The 21,512-nt window shown below is 29.6% G+C and overlaps 1 protein-coding gene across 1 annotated transcript in view; it reads left to right on the forward strand.

Moving 5' to 3' along the window:
• Positions 1–20,699, forward strand: part of LOC145297568 (telomere length regulation protein TEL2 homolog) — a 79,839-nt gene extending 59,140 nt beyond the window's left edge. Inside the window, exons 15-20 of the mRNA XM_080143583.1 lie at positions 1,307–1,578; positions 2,485–2,584; positions 7,397–7,461; positions 10,251–10,366; positions 15,261–15,343; positions 19,685–20,699. Of these exons, the coding sequence (XP_079999709.1) occupies positions 1,307–1,578; positions 2,485–2,584; positions 7,397–7,461; positions 10,251–10,366; positions 15,261–15,343; positions 19,685–19,696 (648 nt within the window). The 3' untranslated portion in view covers positions 19,697–20,699. The remainder of the gene's footprint in view (positions 1–1,306; positions 1,579–2,484; positions 2,585–7,396; positions 7,462–10,250; positions 10,367–15,260; positions 15,344–19,684) is intronic.
• Positions 20,700–21,512: the final 813 nt, after the last annotated feature.

The following is a 21,512-nucleotide window of genomic DNA, read 5'->3' on the forward strand; positions in this document are numbered from 1 at the left end:
TTTATTAACAGTTATCTGCTTCAATTTTTATTGGCTAAACGTGTTTATCATCTTTTTATTGGCTAAACGTGTTTATCATCTTTTTATTGGCTAAACGTGTTTATCATCTTTTTATTGGCTAAACGTGTTTATCATCTTTTTATTGGCTGATCAACTTGATTGGCACTCTGCATATTCCATCAGTTTATGTCAACGGCCCGTCATGCCTTTTTCTTTTTTTTTTTTTTTTTACATGGAGGTCACCACTTATCAAGGCCCGGAAGCCACTCAGGGATAAGGGTTATTGCATGTACAGTAATCAATGGGATAATATTGTAGTAATGGTTAGTATTAGAGATTTCATAAAGTGTCTTACTTAAGAGGGTTGTTCATGGAATCTACGTTTTCATTTAGGCACAGATAAAGAGTGGGGAAAATTAATGTGTGAGCCAATATTTATGGAAATCTGGTGGGCAAAGTGCTAAGATACTAAAATTTCAATTTTTAATAATTTAATATTTCATTTTAATAATTAATCTTTTCAATTATGGTTGTGCTTTCTATGGTATCTATTTTGATATTTTACTAAATTTAAAGAAAGGAATTTTGTTTACAAAAATGCAAAGACTTTTTATTTTCTACAAAATTCTTTTCTTTAAACTTATAACAATTATCAAAATAGAACATTTGTAAACAGATAATGTAAAAACCAAAAACATTTATATGATTATAAATTTTGATTATTAAGATCAAATATTAAAAATAAATAAAGAAATTAAAAAAATAAATGGATGGGTGAGTCAAGTTTGCAGTAATTTTAATATTCATCAGACCCACATTCAACTATAAAGAGTAAGGGAAAGAGGAAATTAAAGAAAGTAAAGATAGAAGGAATTTAGAAAAACCAAGAACAAGCAGCTTCTTTTCTATATAGTTAGTAGTGTCGCTTTATTACTAAAAGTTGAAGTGGCTCAATTAGTTAGCACACTGTTCTAACAGAGATGGTGAATTCAAACCTTACCTGGGGCATAAATATTTTTACTATGATTTTGATCCAAAATGAGTTTAAACATTTCAAATTAAAATAGATTGTTTAGTTTTACTTTCTTTTTTTTTTTTACTTGTAATCTATATAATTTACATAATTTAGGACACTGGGCAATGCCAGGTAGCCCTCTAGTAATATGTAATGCATATGTGCAAAAGTTTTTCAGAATTTTATTGTTTTTGCAAAAATATTTCTTTTGTACATTTTTTTTTTATTTTTAAAGAAATATTTCCTTAATGTAATTTTTTATTTTTTTTAATTTATTATTGAATATCAAAGGTGCTAGGAGCTGCTGCTATGGAATTAGCAAAACCGAATCCCCAGAAATGTAAATCTGGCAATGACACGGTTTCTCAGACAGATGTAAAAATTCAGTTGATTCAACCAGAAAAGAAAGTGTATAACTGGCAAGAAATTGTTCAGAAAAGGATTGACAGCAAAACACGACGCTTTGCCAAAGGACGAACGGAACCAGAGCCACAGGCAGTGCCAAACAAATTTTCCTCGGTTGCGGGCTATTTCTTTTATCCACTTTTGAAAAACTATGACACGTGAGTGATATTAATCAGTTTTTGAATACAATATATTTTTTTTCTAAAATTTGAAAAACTGAAGCAAGTACTGCTGTGAAGAAAGTGGGCTCCCTCTACTGTACTAGAAAATTATTCAGGCCAAAGAGTATTCTATATATTTACAAAGCCATAATTCACCCATGCATAAAGTATTATTCGCACATCTGGGCTAAAGTGTCTACCACTAGTCTCTCACTCTTAGACAGAGTCCAAAAAGAAGTCTCAAATCTAAAGATGGTCATAGGTTACATCGACCGAAACATAGTGCAACTAACACTAAAGATGAGAACAATAGTTTGAAGAATACAAATAATACAAATTATATATTTATTGAAGTGATTTATAGTCATTATATACAAATTAAGCAAGATTCTTTGAATTTCAATTGTTTCTAAATATTTCTTAAGGTTAAGCTGGAAATTTTATACATTTTTAAGAATCAAAATCATGTTATGGATTGAATAAAAATTGAAATAAACTCTACTAGCTTTTATATCATGATTTTTTAAGGGTACATAATAGTGATGCAAATCTGTTTTTGTGTTTTGCTTTTACTCATTCTGTGACAGTTATTCTTTTTGTGTTTGATAACATTAAGAAAAAAAATTATTAAACCTTTTTTTAAATGTTATTTTGAAAATTATTAAACCTGTAAAATTTGTATTATTTATTAAACCTGTAAAAAAGATTTATCATTAAACCTAATAAAATTTTTTTATCAATTATTAAAAGTGTAAATTTTTTTATTGATTATTAAACCTGTAAATTTTTTTTATTAATCATTAAACCTGTAAAAAAAACTTTTATTAATCATTAAACCTGTAAAATTTACAGGAACATTTAAGAGAAATAAAAAATTATTTTGTATTAAATTTATTTTTTCAGTAAAGATGCATCAGTTGATATTGTTGGAGAAGATCCTGCCATATTAGAACGTCTCTTGTACACTTTGGGAATCGTTTTATATTCAGCCACAAACACAATGGTAAGATTTAGTAACTAAAAATATGTGTGTATAAATATAGACAGCTGTTTTAGCTAATCTGAAAAAAAAAAATTTATTCCAAGAGTTTTTCTTTTTACAACTGTTTTAAAATGTATTTGTTTTTAAAACTTATATTTTAACAAATAAATGCAAATTATCATTTCTATTTGCTTCATAAGAAAGTTAGAAACAATTAGAACAATAAATTAAACTTCTCATAAGAAATTTTTTAAAAATTCTGATAAAATATAGACAATCCACAAATTCATCTGATTATATTATATTCATCTCATAAGTGCTGTCAGTAATTATATTTTCTGATGAGAAGTTTAATTTATTTTTCTGTTTTGAACTTTCTTCATTAAAAATGGTTGAAATTGAGGAAAATAAAGAAGATAAAACTAAGCAAAATGAAAATTAAAAAAAATGATAATTCATTTACATTGTGTGAAGAGTTCCACTGCCCTGTATCTTTTTGCCATTAGACTATTGACTAACAAATGGAGTGCATGTGGTATTTCCTTATCCAACAGGCAAGATTTCACATTCTTCCTGAAATCATAGTCATCAATGTCTAATCAAAATATTACTCTATAATCATTATCATCATAGTATTATATGTAATAAATATATTTTGTCCATAAAAGTGTACAGAAGTATACAAATATATATATATGGTGGAATGATAAAATTGTTGCCTTAGAAAATATGACATGATTCCATTTCCATTTAATGAAAACCAGTTTTCTTTTTTTGTTGCAACCATCTACTAGTTGGCCAGTTGTGTACAAATTCCAAGAGTAATAGGAGCCTTCTATCATGTCTGAAAGTGACACAATGTTCAACGAGCGAGACTGGAGATGCACTGCTGCACAACTCCTGCTCTTTACCAATCTAAGTTATGACAACAGGAAAATTGCCAGCATCCTCAAAATGCATCAGTGGATTGCCACGAATAACAGGGACGTGCCCAAGGTGATAAAAACAAAGTTTCCAATCATGGTTATGGTATGGCAGCAGGACTTTGCACCAACCCACAAGTCCAAAGAGATCCAGGCTTGTCTTCAGAAGAGAATGCTACGATTTTGTACTCTTCTCTCACTGACCCCCCCCTTCTCCCCCGACCTGAATCGGCTGGACTACTTTGTTTGGTCATATGTTGAGAACATCACCAACATGACCTCCCACAACACCAAATCTAGCCTGATTGTAGCCATCTGCCAAGCTCCTGCCAAAGACATGTTCCAGTATCGAGGTGGTGATTGAGGCTGAAGACGGCTACATTGAATAGATATCAGCTCTATTACATAATCAAATTATCTGAATTGATTTTTTCAATAAAAGTTTTAAAATAAAGCTGTAGTGTTCTTTTCCTTAGAGTGACACATTTATCATTCCACCCTCTCTGTGTGTGTGTGTATATATATATATATATATATATGATCATTTCTTACTTTTCAAAAGGTAGCCATTACAATATTGTTTCATATTGCAGCTAACACGTCTGCAAAATTATGTTGTTGCTGCATATTTAGTAACATACTCATCAGATGTTTTATTTAAAACCTTATAAAAACACCGTTTTGGACAAATTACATGGTTCATACAACAACATGGAATAAATGGTAAAATGGTCAATGTTTTGGAATTTGTCATTTATTTGTTATATGCCCTGTAATTACATCGAGCTTCATAAATTAAAGGATTGGTATAAATAAAAGGTGAAATATAATTGAAGAAACATATTTCCACATATATAAATTGTTTTTTTTTTATAGCAGGACCTGTCCTGGTGTTGCCTGGGAAAATATAAAATGTTGATTTAATTTTGAAAATAAATATTAACATATCAATTCTGAAAAATAGTCAGAAAAGAATCTGTTTCACTGTAAGTAATTCAAGTGATTAAAATAGGATTCAACAATGTTTTTATATGAAAAAATTGTAATAAAAATATTTTTGTACATGAGTAAATAAAAGCACTTTATCCAAGTTTTGAGTGGAAGGGCTTGGTTCCCTACCTGTAGTTGTAAATAGTAATTACCCCAGTATTTTAAAATATTTTAAAATAAATATTTATGCTTTCCAGGCAAATTAAATAGATTTGGGAGACTAGGATTCCCCCACTATAGCTTTAAATAGGGGATAATTTCCTACCTAATGAAAAAATGGAAAGATTAATGTTTTTGCAGGAAAATGAATGTGAACTCTTCAGAAATAGAATCTGAAAGCATATTTTTCTGTTTTTGAATAAAATAAGTAATCTGAATTAACTTAATTTTTCTGGAGTGCCCCAGTAATGTAATTATTTTATTGTTACATAAATTGTATGATGTTAAACATATGAAATGAACATAAAAAAAAGAAAAAAGTTAATGTGTAGGTATTAATAATGAACTGAGTATGTTAGTTTTTTGGAATGTGGATGGAAGAAGGGAGCAGTCATTATTTTGATTAAAAATGTAGTGTAGGTAACACAGAAAAAGAGTAATGTGAAAATGGTGGCAGGAGGAGTAGATATTATGATGCGAGTGAAAATGGTTGGAACCTTCTCTTTCGAAATCTTAGTTGGACGAAGCAACTCACTTTTAAAGAAAATGAAATGAATGCATATTTTCTGAAAACATGCACAAGGTAGCAGGCTGAACAGATCAGTATGTGAAGATTTTGGTTCGAAACCTATAATGTTCGATTAGAGAGGGAAAAAAATCGACTTTACTGTATTATAGAGAAAATTGTTGTTCTTCTGGAGAGCTTTATTATTTCTGATTTCGTTTCTTTATTACCCATTATATGAATTTATTTTCATTATCATCTCTCAACTTTGACAAAGCACAAAGGTGCTAAAATGTAATTGCATTTGTGTTAGCCAATTTAAATGTTTACATAATAAGTATTTGGCTCTTGTACAGTTTAATCAAGACATTAAAAAAATGAAAATATTGGAAAATGGTTATATTGTACGTATCCGTTTTGAACTGAAGATCTACGAAAAAAATTTTCACTTTATTTGAGCAAGTAGTTTTTTTTTTTTTTTTACAGTGGAAAAACACGTTTTTATGACAGCACGTTGAAGGTAGACATCTTTGAATTTAAAAAAAATTTTTTTGAATGTTTAGAACATGCCACTCGGAGATAATTTAAAGCGCCGACATTCCCTCCCCATCTTTAATACTAGCTTTTCTTCCTAAAAATCGAACCTTTTGCTCGGCATCATAACAAATTGTTTTTTCGCTGTAAAAAAAAAAAACTACTTGATGAAATTAAGTGGATTTTTTTTTTCGGAGAACTTCATTCCATAACGGATACATACAATTTAAACTTTTTTTTGTTATTTTCATTTTTTAATGTCTTGATTAAACTATACAAGTACCAGATATTTATATCTCTTTCTTGTTTTATTTTGCTGCAGTCAGATATCATCCTCACTTCCTAAAGCTAACACTTAATCTCTATACGAGATACATAGATATTTGAATATTCTATTAAAGTCTTCTTTACCTGCTAAATATTGAGTGAGTAAAGTGATTAATAACATTATTTTTCCTCTCCCTAATTGATCAGTTGACTCTATTGTAGTTTATCTACCTTGTGGTCCCTTGGTCTAACTGGACTCCAGGACAAGGATTCATCTAGTCTAGTAGAGTATCCAGATGTGCTCTTAATGTGACATCGTAAGGAGAAGGTTTATGTGTGTGTGTATGTGTGATTAATCTATATATCTATAAAAGTGAAAATGTGTGTGTGTACATTTCTCTACCAAATAACTCTGTCAATTTTCAGTCTACACACTCAAAATTTGACATACGGGGTATTGAGATTTGGGAAAATCTTTTTAATCGGGTTTCGGACAGAAATTTGGCTGTTCAGGAGTCAAAGTTCAATGATTTAACCTTTGAGAATTCTACCAAACTCCTCCACCAATTTTGAGTCTAAACACTTGAAATTTTAGATATAGCTTACTTGGACATGATCTAACTTTATAATTTGATTTGAGCCCAAAGCAATAAATTTTATTATTAATGTTAAGAGATCAAAATTGGGGTCAAAGTTCAAATAAATTTGCTCTCTGCGGTCTCTAACAAATAGCTCAGTCAATTTTGAGTCTGAACATAAAGGGTATTCAGACTTTCAGCAAGCTTTTTAATCAGTTTTTGGGCGAAAATTTGGCTGCCAAGAGGTCAAAGTTGAAAGAGTTGAGCCCAAAACAATAAATGCTAAGGGGTCAAAATTAGGGTCATGGTAAAAAAAAATTTGACCTCTGCTGTCTCTATCAACTTTTCTCTATGGTAGTTAAGGAAGCCTATTATATAGAAAGGCATTACCATACATATGCACACTTTTTTAATATATACATATGCATATAAAGTTATTAACAGTACATATGGCCCGAGCAAAGTCGGGCGGAACTGCTAGTATAGAATAAAATGTAACAATAGAAAACCATTTTGAAGTGTTCTATATGAATTTAATTAGAACAGTAACAATTTTATTTTAAAACATACTTTATATAAAAGGGGGAAGGAATCATATTATAGGAACTTAAAACGAAACAATATATGTAATTGTAATATTGTAAAATTTGATTTGGATTTTAAAAAATGTTTTGACCAAAAAAGCAAAAATTAATGCCAGTGAATTAAATATGTTTTGATTTTAGAATTTCCTACAATTTCAGAATTTTACAGGATTATCTTCTCTTTCAAAATTATGGTTATCTCACCATAACAAAGGGTAATTTTATTAATGTCTTTTTTTTAAATTTCCTTATTTTTAAGAAATGTATTATATTTAAAACATTTTCATTTGTAGGCTGTAAAACAGATGGGCCAAAGTTTATTTGATTTCATTTGGGGTTTACGCTACCATCCAGAAAGGTTTGTTTCTGCATTTCATTCTGTTTTGAAATTTTTTAATACCTGTGTGCGACACAAGATCAAATGACGGAATTTTCTTTGGATAACGAAAATATCTTAGACTAGTCTGTGGGGATAATTGGTCCACCTTGAAAATTATTTTTTAATTTATAGATTTCTCCTAAGTTTGTGATAACATCAGAGTTAACACTATCACTATATCCCCCCTCCCATTGAGAAGAGCTAAAGTTTACTTTCAATAGCCTTGAAACTTCACTTATTTTGTCCTTTAGTCCTCACATTCCATGAACAATGTTTCTGACAAAGGGGTAAGAATTGCTGTTTTTGGGGTTGTAATCTATCCATATAATGCTTACCATTGGATAGTTTTTGACTGTGAAATAGTGTTATAGCTCCTTACATTAAGTGGCTTCGTGCCTTGTCTGGAATGACTTCCATAAGAAAATACTGGCTCTCATATTGAAATCAAAATAAAATCCAATGCTGTACACTTTTTCATCTTATTCATTTCTTGTAAGAATTATATTTCAATAATAAATTGTGACCAATTTGGAAATACCAGGCGCTGTATGTAGGAGGATATCAACACTTCTTTGCAAGATTTACAGAAAACCTCAAGTCTTCATCTCCTCCGGGATATACATGCAACTGGAGACCTATGAAACTTCTTCCCTTGGAGGAAGCCAGTTAAACCCGTCTAGGGTGAGTGTTGCAGAAAAAAAATATATTGTGAACACTTAATACTAGGAGGTTACTTTCCAACACTCTCTCTCTCTCTGTCTGTGTGTGTGTGTATATATATATATATATATATGACAAAAAGTCTATATTCCAAATTCCCAGATGTTGTCCATCTTACCGTTTATTTCTTTCAGCATGTTAAAATGTGCAGCACTTGTTTTCTAGCATAGAACCATTCATATAACTATTATATAAATATATATATACATATGTAAAAAAATAAAATGCAGTTAGGCATGATTACAAAATCCGAAAATTGGGAGAGAAGCTGCAATTACCTTTTATTTTATCTTTTATTATTAGTATAACCGGAAATAGAATATAGATATTTTGTAATTAGTTTTGTATAAAATTAAGTAAATACATTACATTTATTAATATTATCTGAGTAAATATATATAAATTAATTATAAATAGAAAATTAATAAAATACTAATAGAATATGTTTTTAGTAGTGTACATCAAAATTAATACAATTTATTAATACGAACATTTAAATTTTAGTGACTTTACTTGAAAATTCAAAATGGCATAATGAAAGATAAAATAAAAAGTAATTGCAACTTCTCTTCCAATTTTTGGATCTTGTAATCATGCCTAACTGCATTTTATTTTCTTTTGATGGATTGATAGTTGCTATTTCTTCTGATGAGTTAAGGTCAAAATAGATTTCTTGATTGATATAATAATTAAGTGAATGATTTTGCGCTACAAAACAATTACTGTCAAGAAGTGTAAATGTCAAGGTAATTAAAGGAATAAATTATAAGATGGTCCAAATTATCAAATTTGAACATAGACTTTTGTCATTTGTTTTGTGTGTGCTCTGTAATTATATTGAGCTTCATAATTTAAGGATTAGTATATAAAAAAGTGAAATATAATTGAAAAATAATCACATTTCCACACACACACACACACACACACACACACACACATATATATATATATATATATATATATATATACACAATTATTATTATAACTAAAATTTTAAGAAATCTGATACAAATCTATGTCTAAGACAATTCATTTACAATATAACAATATAACAAATTTGAAGGTACCAATTTTTCAATTCCTCTCTCCCTCCAAACAAAACAAAGGATTGTTTAATAATGAATTCGGTTCACTTTGCTACACAAAATAATCACTCCCATCGAAACCATTGCCATCATTTAGAAGTAAAAATTAAATAAATTTTAAGCAAATTAAAGCAAAAATTTTGTTTATAATTTTGTTAATTTGACTTTAAGAACATTAGATGTTTATTTTTTTTTCTGTTACTCAAATAAATATAAAATTTATTTCAATAATTTTTCCAGAAATTTTACTATCTTTTAATTCAATCAAAGATATTAAAAAGTGAATAAAAATTTAGTTGATTTTTAGCCAATTTTGTAGAAATTTACCCCCCTCCCTCGATTTAAATGATTTGGCAATTATGATTATATGTTGTTTTGATTTTTATATTTTTATATGAAAGACACACACAGTGTCTCAGTATATATATCTATATATGTAGAGAATTTTGGTATAAATGTGTATGCTCATAACTAGGGCTAGGACAACAGCACATTGTTTTCATTGTTTTGACTCTTGAATGTGTATCCGTTGATATCTTATATGCTTTTATATAGTAATGTGATTCTCGGTTAATTAACTGTGTCTAACTGTGTCAGATATAGACTCAAGAATCAAAACAATGAAAAGAATATGCTGTTGTCATAGCCCTACTCATAACTTTAGACACCTGACATTCAGTTGTTGGAGAGATGGATTCTATACAATCTGACACAATGGAGTGTGTAAATATCTCCACTGGACCATCTGTAAAAATTAGATATCTAGTAGAGCACTATGTCCTAAGAAAACACACACGTGTGTGTGTGTGTGTGTAAATAAGACATTTTTAATAATGCAATTTTAATAATATATATATATATATATATATATATATACACACACACACACATTTGTAAATGTGTATAAATGTTTGTTTTTTTGTTTAGTTCTGTTTGTCAAATGTTTTTTTTTTCTTTTTTTAGTTCTGTTTGTCAAGCCTTAATATTTGGCGTGTCTATGATTTACTTGTCTGTACCTTCTCATATTTTATTGGGAGAAATGCAACAAGACACGATGGAATTTAAAGAATGGTTACAAGGTTGGTAAAAATATACATTTCTATTTTATCATATTAAATCTTGAACTATTGGATATTTTCTTTTTCATGTCATAGTTGGGCAGATCTACTATCAAGGATAATAATAGCACTTGAACTTTTATTGATGGACACTTTGATGAAAATATGAATATTATTGCATATTCAATATACTTTAACATTATGCAAATTAGTTCAATCTAATTTGCATAAGTGATGCTTGTCATCTTGAATACATAATCTAATGACTCAATTCAAATATCCTTTCATCTATGTGACATATATAGAAAGTTATGAAAATATGTGGCAATTAAGCTACACATTATTTTCCATGTTTTAGCGGTATAAGGAATTGTCAGGCTAAAATGCATACAATTCATGCTACTTGTTTTTATAGATTAACATTTTGTTTAATTTAGCTAACTAATTAAATTCATTATTATTTCTGCCTGTGAGTTGAAGTGTTCATTAGCCAATGGTCATGCTTCACTCAGACAAAGGTTTGGTTAATATCTACTTTCTATTCTATTGTTCTGTTTTCTATAGAGTGATGCACCTTTTTCTTTTGTGAATGTGTTGAATTAATAGCTGAGTAGGTTCATGCTAGAGTACATTTTTCCTTTTTTTTTTAATAATTTTCTTTTTCTCATGTATTGTTATCCTAAATTAAAAATTATTCCGTGTATACAGTTATTTGCTACTTCACTTCCACAGTTTAATAGGTTTCGGGAGTTTTTAAAGTTTAGAATTTCAAATTTCTGATTTAATCTACATGAGTCATCTAAGTTTCTACATGTATAATTTTCCACTTAATTATTCGAAAGTGTCCACTTTCTTTGAACTTCTAGTAATGGATCACGCGTTGCTTTCATTCTGCAGTCTTTAATTAAATGGCCTGTAACTTTGAAAACAAGCATTTTCTGAACTATTTACACATTTAAGGTATAATTTCAGAGTTGGGTCAGCGATTTTTCAAATGCCTTGTGTGTGTGTCTGTGTGTGTAATCTATACTCCTATGAATTGGTTTTTCCTTTGTGTGTATTGATATTCATATTAAAAACCCTTTTTCTATTTATTTAAAAAGAAAATACAATTTTCTTATATATGGGGTGTGGAATTGCATTCACTAGCAAAAGATCTAGCTAATTTGCATATTCTTTTAAACATTCATTTTAATTAACTCCCTATTAGTTGCTTTGGTTTTCTAATGGAATAATCATCTTTAGTTAATTATGTGTAATTATATCCATGCAGATATTCTACATGATTCATGCTTGCATAATATTTGCGTAAAAATTTTATAGTAAACGCAAAATTCTTTCCATATATATTTATGTATACGTATATATTTTTGTTTAACAAATTTTGCCTACCAAATTCCTCCAAGAGTTTTTGGTCTACAGACATAAAACTTCATGTATAAGGTATTTGAATGCATGCAAAACTTTATATTTGGGTTTTAGCCCGGAAAAAAAATGTGAAAATTAAAAAAAAAAGAAATTTGCCAGGTGAAGGTCGAACATCGGCATTATGAATGCAGAATGCAGTAGCTATTGGTTCATTTTTAATTTTTAGCCTTGCAGTAAATATGTTTTCATAGCCCAGTCATTGACGGCAGAGGCAAAATAAATCATGAGCTGAACGTTTTGGTTTTGATTCTCGGTGGTGGCGCATGAGTCTTTTTTTAATACTTTTTAAATCATTACTATATATTGCATCCAATCTATCTATCATATATATAAAAGTGAACATGTCTGTGTGTGTGTGTGTGTACATTTTCCCACGCAATAACTCTGTCAATTTTCAGTCTACAGATTCGAAATTTGATATACAGGATACTGAGATTTGGAAAAATCTTTGTAATCAGTTTTCGGCCAGAAATTTGGCTGTTAAGGGGTCAAAGTTTAACGATTTGACCTTTGAGAACTCTACCAAACTCCTCCAACAATTTTGGATCTGAACACTTGAAAGTTTAGATATAGGTTCCTTGGACATAGATCTAACTTAATAACTTGATTTGTGCCCAAAACAATAAATATTAAGAGGTCATAATAGGAGTCAAAGTTAAAAAAAAATTGACCGTTTTTTTTTTTTGCTCAACATACACTTCCAAACACCCGGGCAACGCTGGGCTTAAATGCTAGTATACATACATATATATATATATATATATATATATATATATATATATATATATATATTATTTCCACAACCAGATATATATATATATATATATATATGTGTTCACCATAGATAAGTATATAATTTTATTTCAGCATAATACATGTTACACAACTGAAAAATAGAAACTAACAAAGGATGCACTTTAGATTTTGTTTGCAACATAAAGCGATTTATTTAATCATTGTATCTGCTCCATGGAGCTTAATGCACTTTGCTAATCATCTCTCAGAGAGCAGAATACTTTTGGACACAACTCCAATGGCACGTGAGCAATGGCAGGTCAGACTTGTTCTTTAAGTTCAATAATACTACAAAAATATATGATTTATATTTATCTATTTATTTGCAGACTGTTATCCTCATCTTCCTATTCCTTTGTCTTTCATCAGGTGGTTAACTGCAACAGGATAGGAATGCTGAGTTTCTAAAATAACAACTATGAGGATGAGGATAACAGTCCGCAAATAAATAAATATACAAATTACTCATCTCAAAGGATTCCAATAATAAAGCAATATATGATTTATGTTTTTGAATGACACATAAAAAAATCTCTATCAACAAAGTCACAAACAAAAGAAAATATATAGTTACTTATAATGGATCCTATATAAACTACAAAAAACGAATAAAATCATATTTGATTACAATACTACATCTAAAATAAATAATTCGGGACAAGATCAAAGTGTAGTATCTGTTCTTCAGATGCTGCACTTCTATTTCTTGTTCTCTTTCGGTGGAAGAGAAATCCTTCACGACTGAGATAATTTTTATAATGGATCCTATATAAACTACAAAAAACTTGAATAAAATCATATTTGATTACAATACTACATCTAAAAAATTTAGAAAAAAATTATAAGTATTAGACCTCTCTCTCTCTCTCTATATATATATGTGTGTGTGTGTGTGTATATAGTATATATATATATATATTTTTATATTTTGTGTACAGAAAATTGTTAGTTGAGACAGATCATTGGTACCGTCGGTTTCAAGCCCGATAATAAGGCCCGTTTAAGGTATCCTTATCAAGCTCTCTTCAGCCAATATTCGTCTATCTTATAACCGGAAGTGTGAAGTATATATACCTCGCGAGTTCACATTTAAATCTCGTTTTGTTAAATTCCCCCCCCCTTTTTTTTTTATCAGATGATGTAATACCTAATTTTAAACTTTGAATTATTTAAATTTAAGATCTAATTTCGAAAAAAATTTTCCTTATATAAATCGATTTTAATTTGAACCCAAATTAATTCTAAAATCTCTTTTCTTATGTATAAAAAACTTTAAAATCTGTATTGGTATCGGTTAAAAACTTAAAAATTTGTTTAATTATATCGAATTACGTTTAAAAATTTCCAAAAATATGTTTAAAGTTTAAAAAAATATTTATAATTATATCGAATCGCGTTTTAAAATTTCGAAATACGTTTAAAAATTATTTAAAAATCCAAATCTTTACAGGTTTGGGGAAGTGAGTATTTATCTATCCTAAGTGATTTCCCTATGTATATAGTAGTAATTTATGAAAATATATATGGCAATTAAGCTACACAGAATATTCTGCGTTTCATTCTTGTGAGAATTCATCAGGCTTATGCCTTAATGATGAATTCTCATGCGAATGAAACGCGGAATATTCTGTGTAGCTTAATTGCCATATATATTTTTCTAACTTACTACCTATGTATTGAGCACTGTTGAAGTAAATACTTAGTTTACGCATAAAATTATACTTTCGTATATTAATTTATGTGATTAAATTAAGTAGTCATATATATATATATATATATATATATATATATATATATATATATAGCAAATTATAGTGATTCAATGAAATTAAAAAAACCTTTATTCAAATCAAGGATTTTTTATTATTATTCCAAGTAAGACAAAGAATACAAGCAATTCCTATTTAGATGGGATAATACGTAGAATATTACGACCAGTAATATTTTGTACATCTTATAATCACAGGTTTCCATAACAGCTGAGTGTTGAATAAATCGATTCGGAAGAATATATATATATATATATAAGTGACCTTGTCTGTATGCATAATGATCTCTACTAAACTACTCTGTTAATTTTTGGTCTACAGACTTGAATTATATATATAGGAGATTTGCCCTGTGGAACAGATTTGATTTTTAGCCGGTAAAAATTTTTATTTAAATTAAAAAATATTGAAACTTGTAAGCATAAGTCAACTAAACATGTTACTTCTACACATGTGCAAATATGTATTTATACCTTTGATGTTAATTTTTAAGTTTTTATATGTGTATGGACTTAGCTCAGATGGTAAAGAATAATACTGGAGGGTTATATGTTTTGGTTTTGATTCTAGCTGATGGGACCCAAGTCATATTTTTATTTATACTTTTAATTTTGTAAATAACTACTATATATTGGGTACAATATAATATTCAAGGGAGAATTGGCTCTATAATAATTAATACCAAATCTGCATGAATCAAAATATCATATTTAAGCATATTTTACAATTAGGCAATGCTGGTCGGCATGCTAGATTGCCTCAATATCTAAAAGAACGATAATAATTTCATGGTGGAAATTTTCATTTTCTACATTTTTTGACAAGGAGGACACATGCTACCTGTTGCTAAACGGCTAATGATAATTGTAATTACTGATAAGTTAATTGTTTCCTTCCTTTTTTTTTTGTCTTTTTTCTTTTAGATATTATTGAAAAAAATCCCCATGCTGAATCTCAAAAATTAGCTGCTCAAACTCTGATGATCTTGCAAAATGTTGTCCAGAAGGTGAGTGAAAAATGCGTATTTTATTTGAAAATTAGAAGATACAAAATATTCACCCTTAACTCATGAGTCAATGATCGTAACCATTAAGTCATCTGCACAAGTCTTAATGTTTATATAAACACTATCATTAACTGAAGAGTGCTCCGTTCGTTTTTATGAATGCTAATGCTAACTGGTGATTTTTCTTACCACAATGCTCAACTCAAGTATGTTGGGAGCAATTTAGTCAACCACAGGCAGTTCTATTACATAAAAACTCTTTAATGTGCTTAAATAAGCAAGTGCCTCATGCCAGGATTGAAAGTTGACTGTCTATGCAACTGTTGGCAATTCTATAATGTGTGTGTGTGTGTGTATATATATATATATATATATATATATTTCATTATTCTGAAGTATGTGTGTATATATATATATATATATATATATATATATATATATATATATATATATATATACTTCAGAATAATGAAATGCAATAAATCTATTGGTACGCATATCCAGTGATTATCAGTCTTAATAAAATATTATGGGATGTAATATTTTATATAAGACAATCCCAGCTAAATAAAATTGCTTAATATACCAGATAGAGCAAATAAATCATAGTTTAGGAATATAAATTTTATTATTTGAAATGGTTAAATTTCAAATATAGAAATTTTTATTGTATGTTCGTCGATATCTCTATTTTTTTATTTTTTCCTTCAAATTTATTTTGAAACCACTAGTCTATTAACATTAAATTTTTAAATTAAGGATTTTAAACTGGATACCTTTTAGTCTTAGTTAAGTTTACTATGTGTGCTGATTTTTCAATTCTGCTGATTTATAAATATAATTTTAATCATCAAAGCTGCATCTGATTTTTAATGATTATTTTGCCGAACAAAAAGCAATTCTTTTATTTTATTTTATTCATTTATCTGTCCTCTGATATTTTAGTTTTATTCACATATGAATTTAACACTTGGATTGAATTACGAAAGTTATACATTATGAAAAATACTTGTTAATAAATCTTTACTGTATTGATAAAATCAAATATTTACCGGATATCTTATCCAACAAAAGGAGAAACTGAGGAGACATGTTTACATCGGATTGTTATCTGGTGCCTTGGAAGAATTACAATATGCGTTAGATCTTTTTAGCTCCCTGCCACCAAGAACTTTAATTTCAGGATCTAGCATACATTTTGGATCTGAAGCTTAATATCCTTTTTTTATTCTGCATCAATATTTAATTTCCCTTATTCTATGTAGCTAAAATGATTTAAAAACTTTTAACTTTTCTATGTTTATTACCTTTAGCAAATAAGGTACAAACCATTTATAATATTTACTCATATTTTTCCCTGAGGAGATTGATAAACATCGAAAATTCATGGTTTAAGGAAATATATTTATTAAACTGTAATCTTTGTTTTGCATACAATAAAAATTCTATATTTGAAATTTAACCGTTTCATAAAATTTAAATTCCTAAATTATGATATATATGTTGAATGCTATTATGACAGCCGACTATAGCTGTCTACTTCTTTTTAACATATATAGGATTTATTTCTAATCTTGTCTGTAGTCATTTATATTAACCTTATTGGTTAGCATGCTGAGATTTGGAGTTCAATATTATTCTGAGGTTCAAATCATGCGATTGATGTGAATGGTTATTTCTAAACTTATGATTCTGGAAGGATAAAGCATATACATAAATATTTAAATATTTATTATTAAAATAACACACACACACACATATATATATATATATATATATATATAAATTTTATAATGGAAAGTTTTCCAATAGCTTGATAGTATAAGACTAGAGCTATAATTTTAAAAAAGTGCATATAGAATTACTATTAAAGCAATGTAATTATGAACTTTGAATAAGAAACATGAAAAAAAGAACGACCTGACAAAAGGGTAAGCAAAGCTTAGAATGAGGAAGAAAATGCAAAGACTAACATCAATGGCAAACAATAAAAGCAATTATGCTGGATGGTTAAGGCACATGGTATGATTTGTAAGTACAGATGTAAATAATTTCATTGAAGAAGAAATGAAAAATTAGATATTTTGTGGATTGATATATACTGAAACAAAATATAAAGAATGAATGAATGCTGAATGTAATACAGTTTTTTTTTCTGTCTGCAGGGGTTACTCTCTTTTTACAAGCACTTACAATGACCTCTTCAAGAAAAATTGTGAGAATTTTTCCCTTATATTTGACTAGCATGGCGACCCAGCATTGCCCGGGTGGAGAGAGATGGTATACTAAGGCTATTGAGCAACCAACTCCCAGAAAAAAAATCTTTTCAATTAAAATAGCAATGAGTATCCATGCAAGCACAAAAAAGAAAAAAAATTAGCTGCATTAAGCAGGCAGGCTCAAACTTAAAACGTAAAAGAGGAAAAGGAGGTGAAAAAAGCTAACACGCTAGTTGTCTTGGCCACAGAGATTTATAACTTCATGGGCCTTCCGTTGATATTGGTAGGTGTATGACTTGCAAAAATGTTTATGCAAAAACTGACCCTTCTTTTCAAAAAATGGCTCTATTGACTAGGAAAGAATTAATCTTTTGGGCCAATTTTTAGATATTTTACATCCAAGAGATCGATCTTTCTAACGATACCAATTTTGTCACGGTCCGATGCATTTGTCAAATGTTTTTGGCAGACATATAAACACACACACACACACACACATTTTCCTTTTTATATAGTAGATGTGTTTTCTGTAATATATATAGATATATAATCAAAATTTGAAGTGTTTTCTATAATATGTATAGTATATAATCAAAGTTTGATGTGTCAGCTTAAATGCTATTTAAGTTCAACTTTTAAAATCTCATAAAATAACTTTGTGTATGCGTTCAGTGAAGATAAAAATTTAAAAATGCATAGGTTAATTTTTTAAATCTATGTCCATTCTTTGTTCATCACCCAATACAGCAATATGATATTACTTTCGTGTCCTAAATAGCTAAAAAAAAAAAAAAAAAAAAAAAAAAAATTCCTCTTAAATGCCAAGTTCTTCTTTGGGTGTCTTACAACAGTTTCAAACTTTTTTTATGCAGTACATTTGCTTTATTGTTGTATTCTGTAAGATCTTTCAAGCTGCACCGGTTGGACAGTAGAGGGCAGACAAGACAGGGTTGCATTGTATTGTCCTTCTCTACATATTCACAGATGGTTGGGTCATTTTAGTAGCCCAATCTAATAATAGCAGCTTTTAATTGCATCATCCCTAATTTCAGTGCAGTTAGGGTTTTCCACTAGAGCTAGAGTGCTTCTAAACCATGAGGAAGAGCCTCAGAAGATGAGATTCCCAAGTCAGTGAGAGTGGGGAGCACTTTCTCTAGCAGTCTGGCCCACAGCTGTAGTTTAGTCTCTTCCTGAGATGTTGTAAGGGGTCCAAGATGGCTGATGAAGCTTCTTCTTGATTTCAGTCATTGGACTGCTAATTCACATGCATGAAGAAGATTGCATTAATCACTGATAATTTTTGTGATCTCTACTTGGCAACTTCCCATCTCACATTTGCCTGTGAGGAGATGCAGGTAGAAGCGGGTAGACATGGCAGTATCGCATCTTAGGCCCTCCTCTACGCATTTGGATCAGTTTTGTGGCCTCATCTGGTCATAGCAACTTTTGATTACTCCCATTCCTATTCTCGGGCAATTGAGTGTTTTCCACTTGAGAGGCAAGGTGCCAAATTAAAACATTTGATAAGTATTTATGCATTTATATTTATATATTTATATTTTAAGATAATTTACCCTACTGCGACTCTACATCAACTCTCTCCAACACCATGAAGAGTGATAAGGTGATAATAGTTGCTATGAGCAAGTAAAACTCTGTGGCAACTTCTGTACTTTCTGTAAATATATACTCTTTTTTTTTTTGTAGGCCAGAACATGCTGATTCTAATGCACTGACACTTCAAACTCATACTTGACCTTGTGTCTAACTTGGTGAAGAGATAAATGAAAATACTTTTAACTTTACCTCCTCGTTATCTTAGTTTTTAAAGCCACAACTGTTATATCAAATCTAATCATTATCATCATAGCATTTCACTTCATCTTGAGGTCTGTCGTCAGGCAACATCAGAGCATCTCTGTGAGGATGTGTGTGATAGAAAAAAAATTAAATCTAATGAAAAAGAGTAATTGTTTTTTATGTGATCAACTCGGATAATTACTATTGAATCATTGTATTCGGTATGTTTTTTTATTTAAATTTGTAACAAAATTTAATACTAAATATCAATTTTCTAGAAAATGTTTTTTTTGTTTTTAATTTTTTTATTTATCTTTTCCAGGAATTCTCTTGATCTAAATGGACATTCCAGTCTGTTGAGGAATCTTTTTATGAAAACGAAGATTAAGCCAAACATTTTTGAAATGTGATCAAAGAATTATGATGAAAGTAATGATTTGAATTATTTGGATTATTCAAACTACTATCCCCATCTTAAGAGTTAGTTTTACAACGTTTCAGCTGATGTAACCTAAGACTTTCTTTAAGTATCTCTTTTTGAATTTTGAGAAGCTTCCTGTTGAATTCAAGAATCTGTTCAGAATTTCAAACGAAACTCCAACAGGATACCTGATTCTGTCAGTCATGACCAGGTAGAAGTGTTAGGTAATTTGCGATTGTATTCTGACAAGTATGTCACTTACAACTGAATTTTACCAACTGCTTTATCCGTTACACCACAAGGATCCATGGCATAACAAATAAAGTACTGAATAAAATCCAGTTCTAAGTGACACTCTTCTGAAGGTTAGAGGTTCAATTCTCAGTACGGGCGATACTCTGAATACAACTACAAATTTCTTGAGACTTTTACCCAGTCATGGTTGATGGAACAAGAGCATGCTACCCTGTGGATTAAAAAAAGCATTCTGTTTGAAATTCCATGTGTATTTCCATGTTCAACAAGAGACACTTGAAAAAAATTGGAAGTTACATTGACTGAAACATTGTGAAAATAATATTCAAGATGAGAACTGTAGTCTAAATAATCTAAATTATCAATCCTCATTTCAAAAATTCAGAAACGATGTTGTTGATGATGCCCATGTGAGATGAAACGAACCATTGCATAAAGTCGCTCGCAAATTCTATTGCCAGTCTCTCGGCTTGTGAGGAGTAATAATAAAATGAGCAGCAAGGAAAAAGAGATGTCATTTATTGTTTGGTATGTGTTCAGCATCCTCTTTGAACTACAAAAAGACAATGAATGCACATCACTTTTCATGTACATTCTGAATCAAAGTAATATTTTTTAATAATTTATACAAAAGTAATAAAAATATGTTACAAATAAAAAATATAATAAATTTTTTTTTCAAGTGCATAGTCAACAAGCATGCTTAGCATTGAAAAGTTATCAAAACCTGCATCTGTGTGCGTGTCACATTGTATATTTTAATTGTAATGTGAATCTGCGTTTGTCTACATTCACTGCACAGATTATGATCATCCACATGTTGTTTTCATCCAAAGCAGGTGCTCGCTTCCAACACCAGTCACAGTATCAGTCATGTGATCTCTGTCACTGTTGTAACAAAACACAACTATAGTTTAAAACAAGGAATGATTTATTTTCAGAAGTTACAATGAAACTTGTTTTCCTTTATCGAATAATGTGCAAATCAAGATATCTTCCAACTGAACGCAAACAGTCTATCAGCTTAATATGTCTCTGAAACCCAAAGTAATCCAACTAACCCATTCTGCCTGTTCCACTGGATTATATATATATATATATAGATATTGATCTCATTTTGGATAAACTACATAGCTACCTCACTTGAAAAAGAAAACTTTTATCATTAGACATAAAGCGGTGCCGAAGAGGTCTATGAAATTGGTCCCAGATCTGCATAATTTGTCCTACAAGGAGCGACTGAAACCACTGAATCTTCCAACTCTAGTGTTCCATCAAATGAGAAGGGATGCCATCCAAGTCTTTAAATATCTGCATGGGGGGGTACAACGTGGACTGTTTCAAGATGCTTCTTTTGAAATAAGATTGCAAGACCCGTGACATCGGAAGCATACAGCTTGGTCTGTTACATCACACTTCTTCTCCCAACATGTGGTTAACGTGTGCAACTGCTGGAAGAAGTGGTATCTGCAGA

Source organism: Euprymna scolopes, chromosome 18 (assembly GCF_053919585.1).
Source record: "Euprymna scolopes isolate OS-2025 chromosome 18, ASM5391958v1, whole genome shotgun sequence".
Lineage (NCBI taxonomy): Eukaryota > Metazoa > Mollusca > Cephalopoda > Sepiida > Sepiolidae > Euprymna > Euprymna scolopes.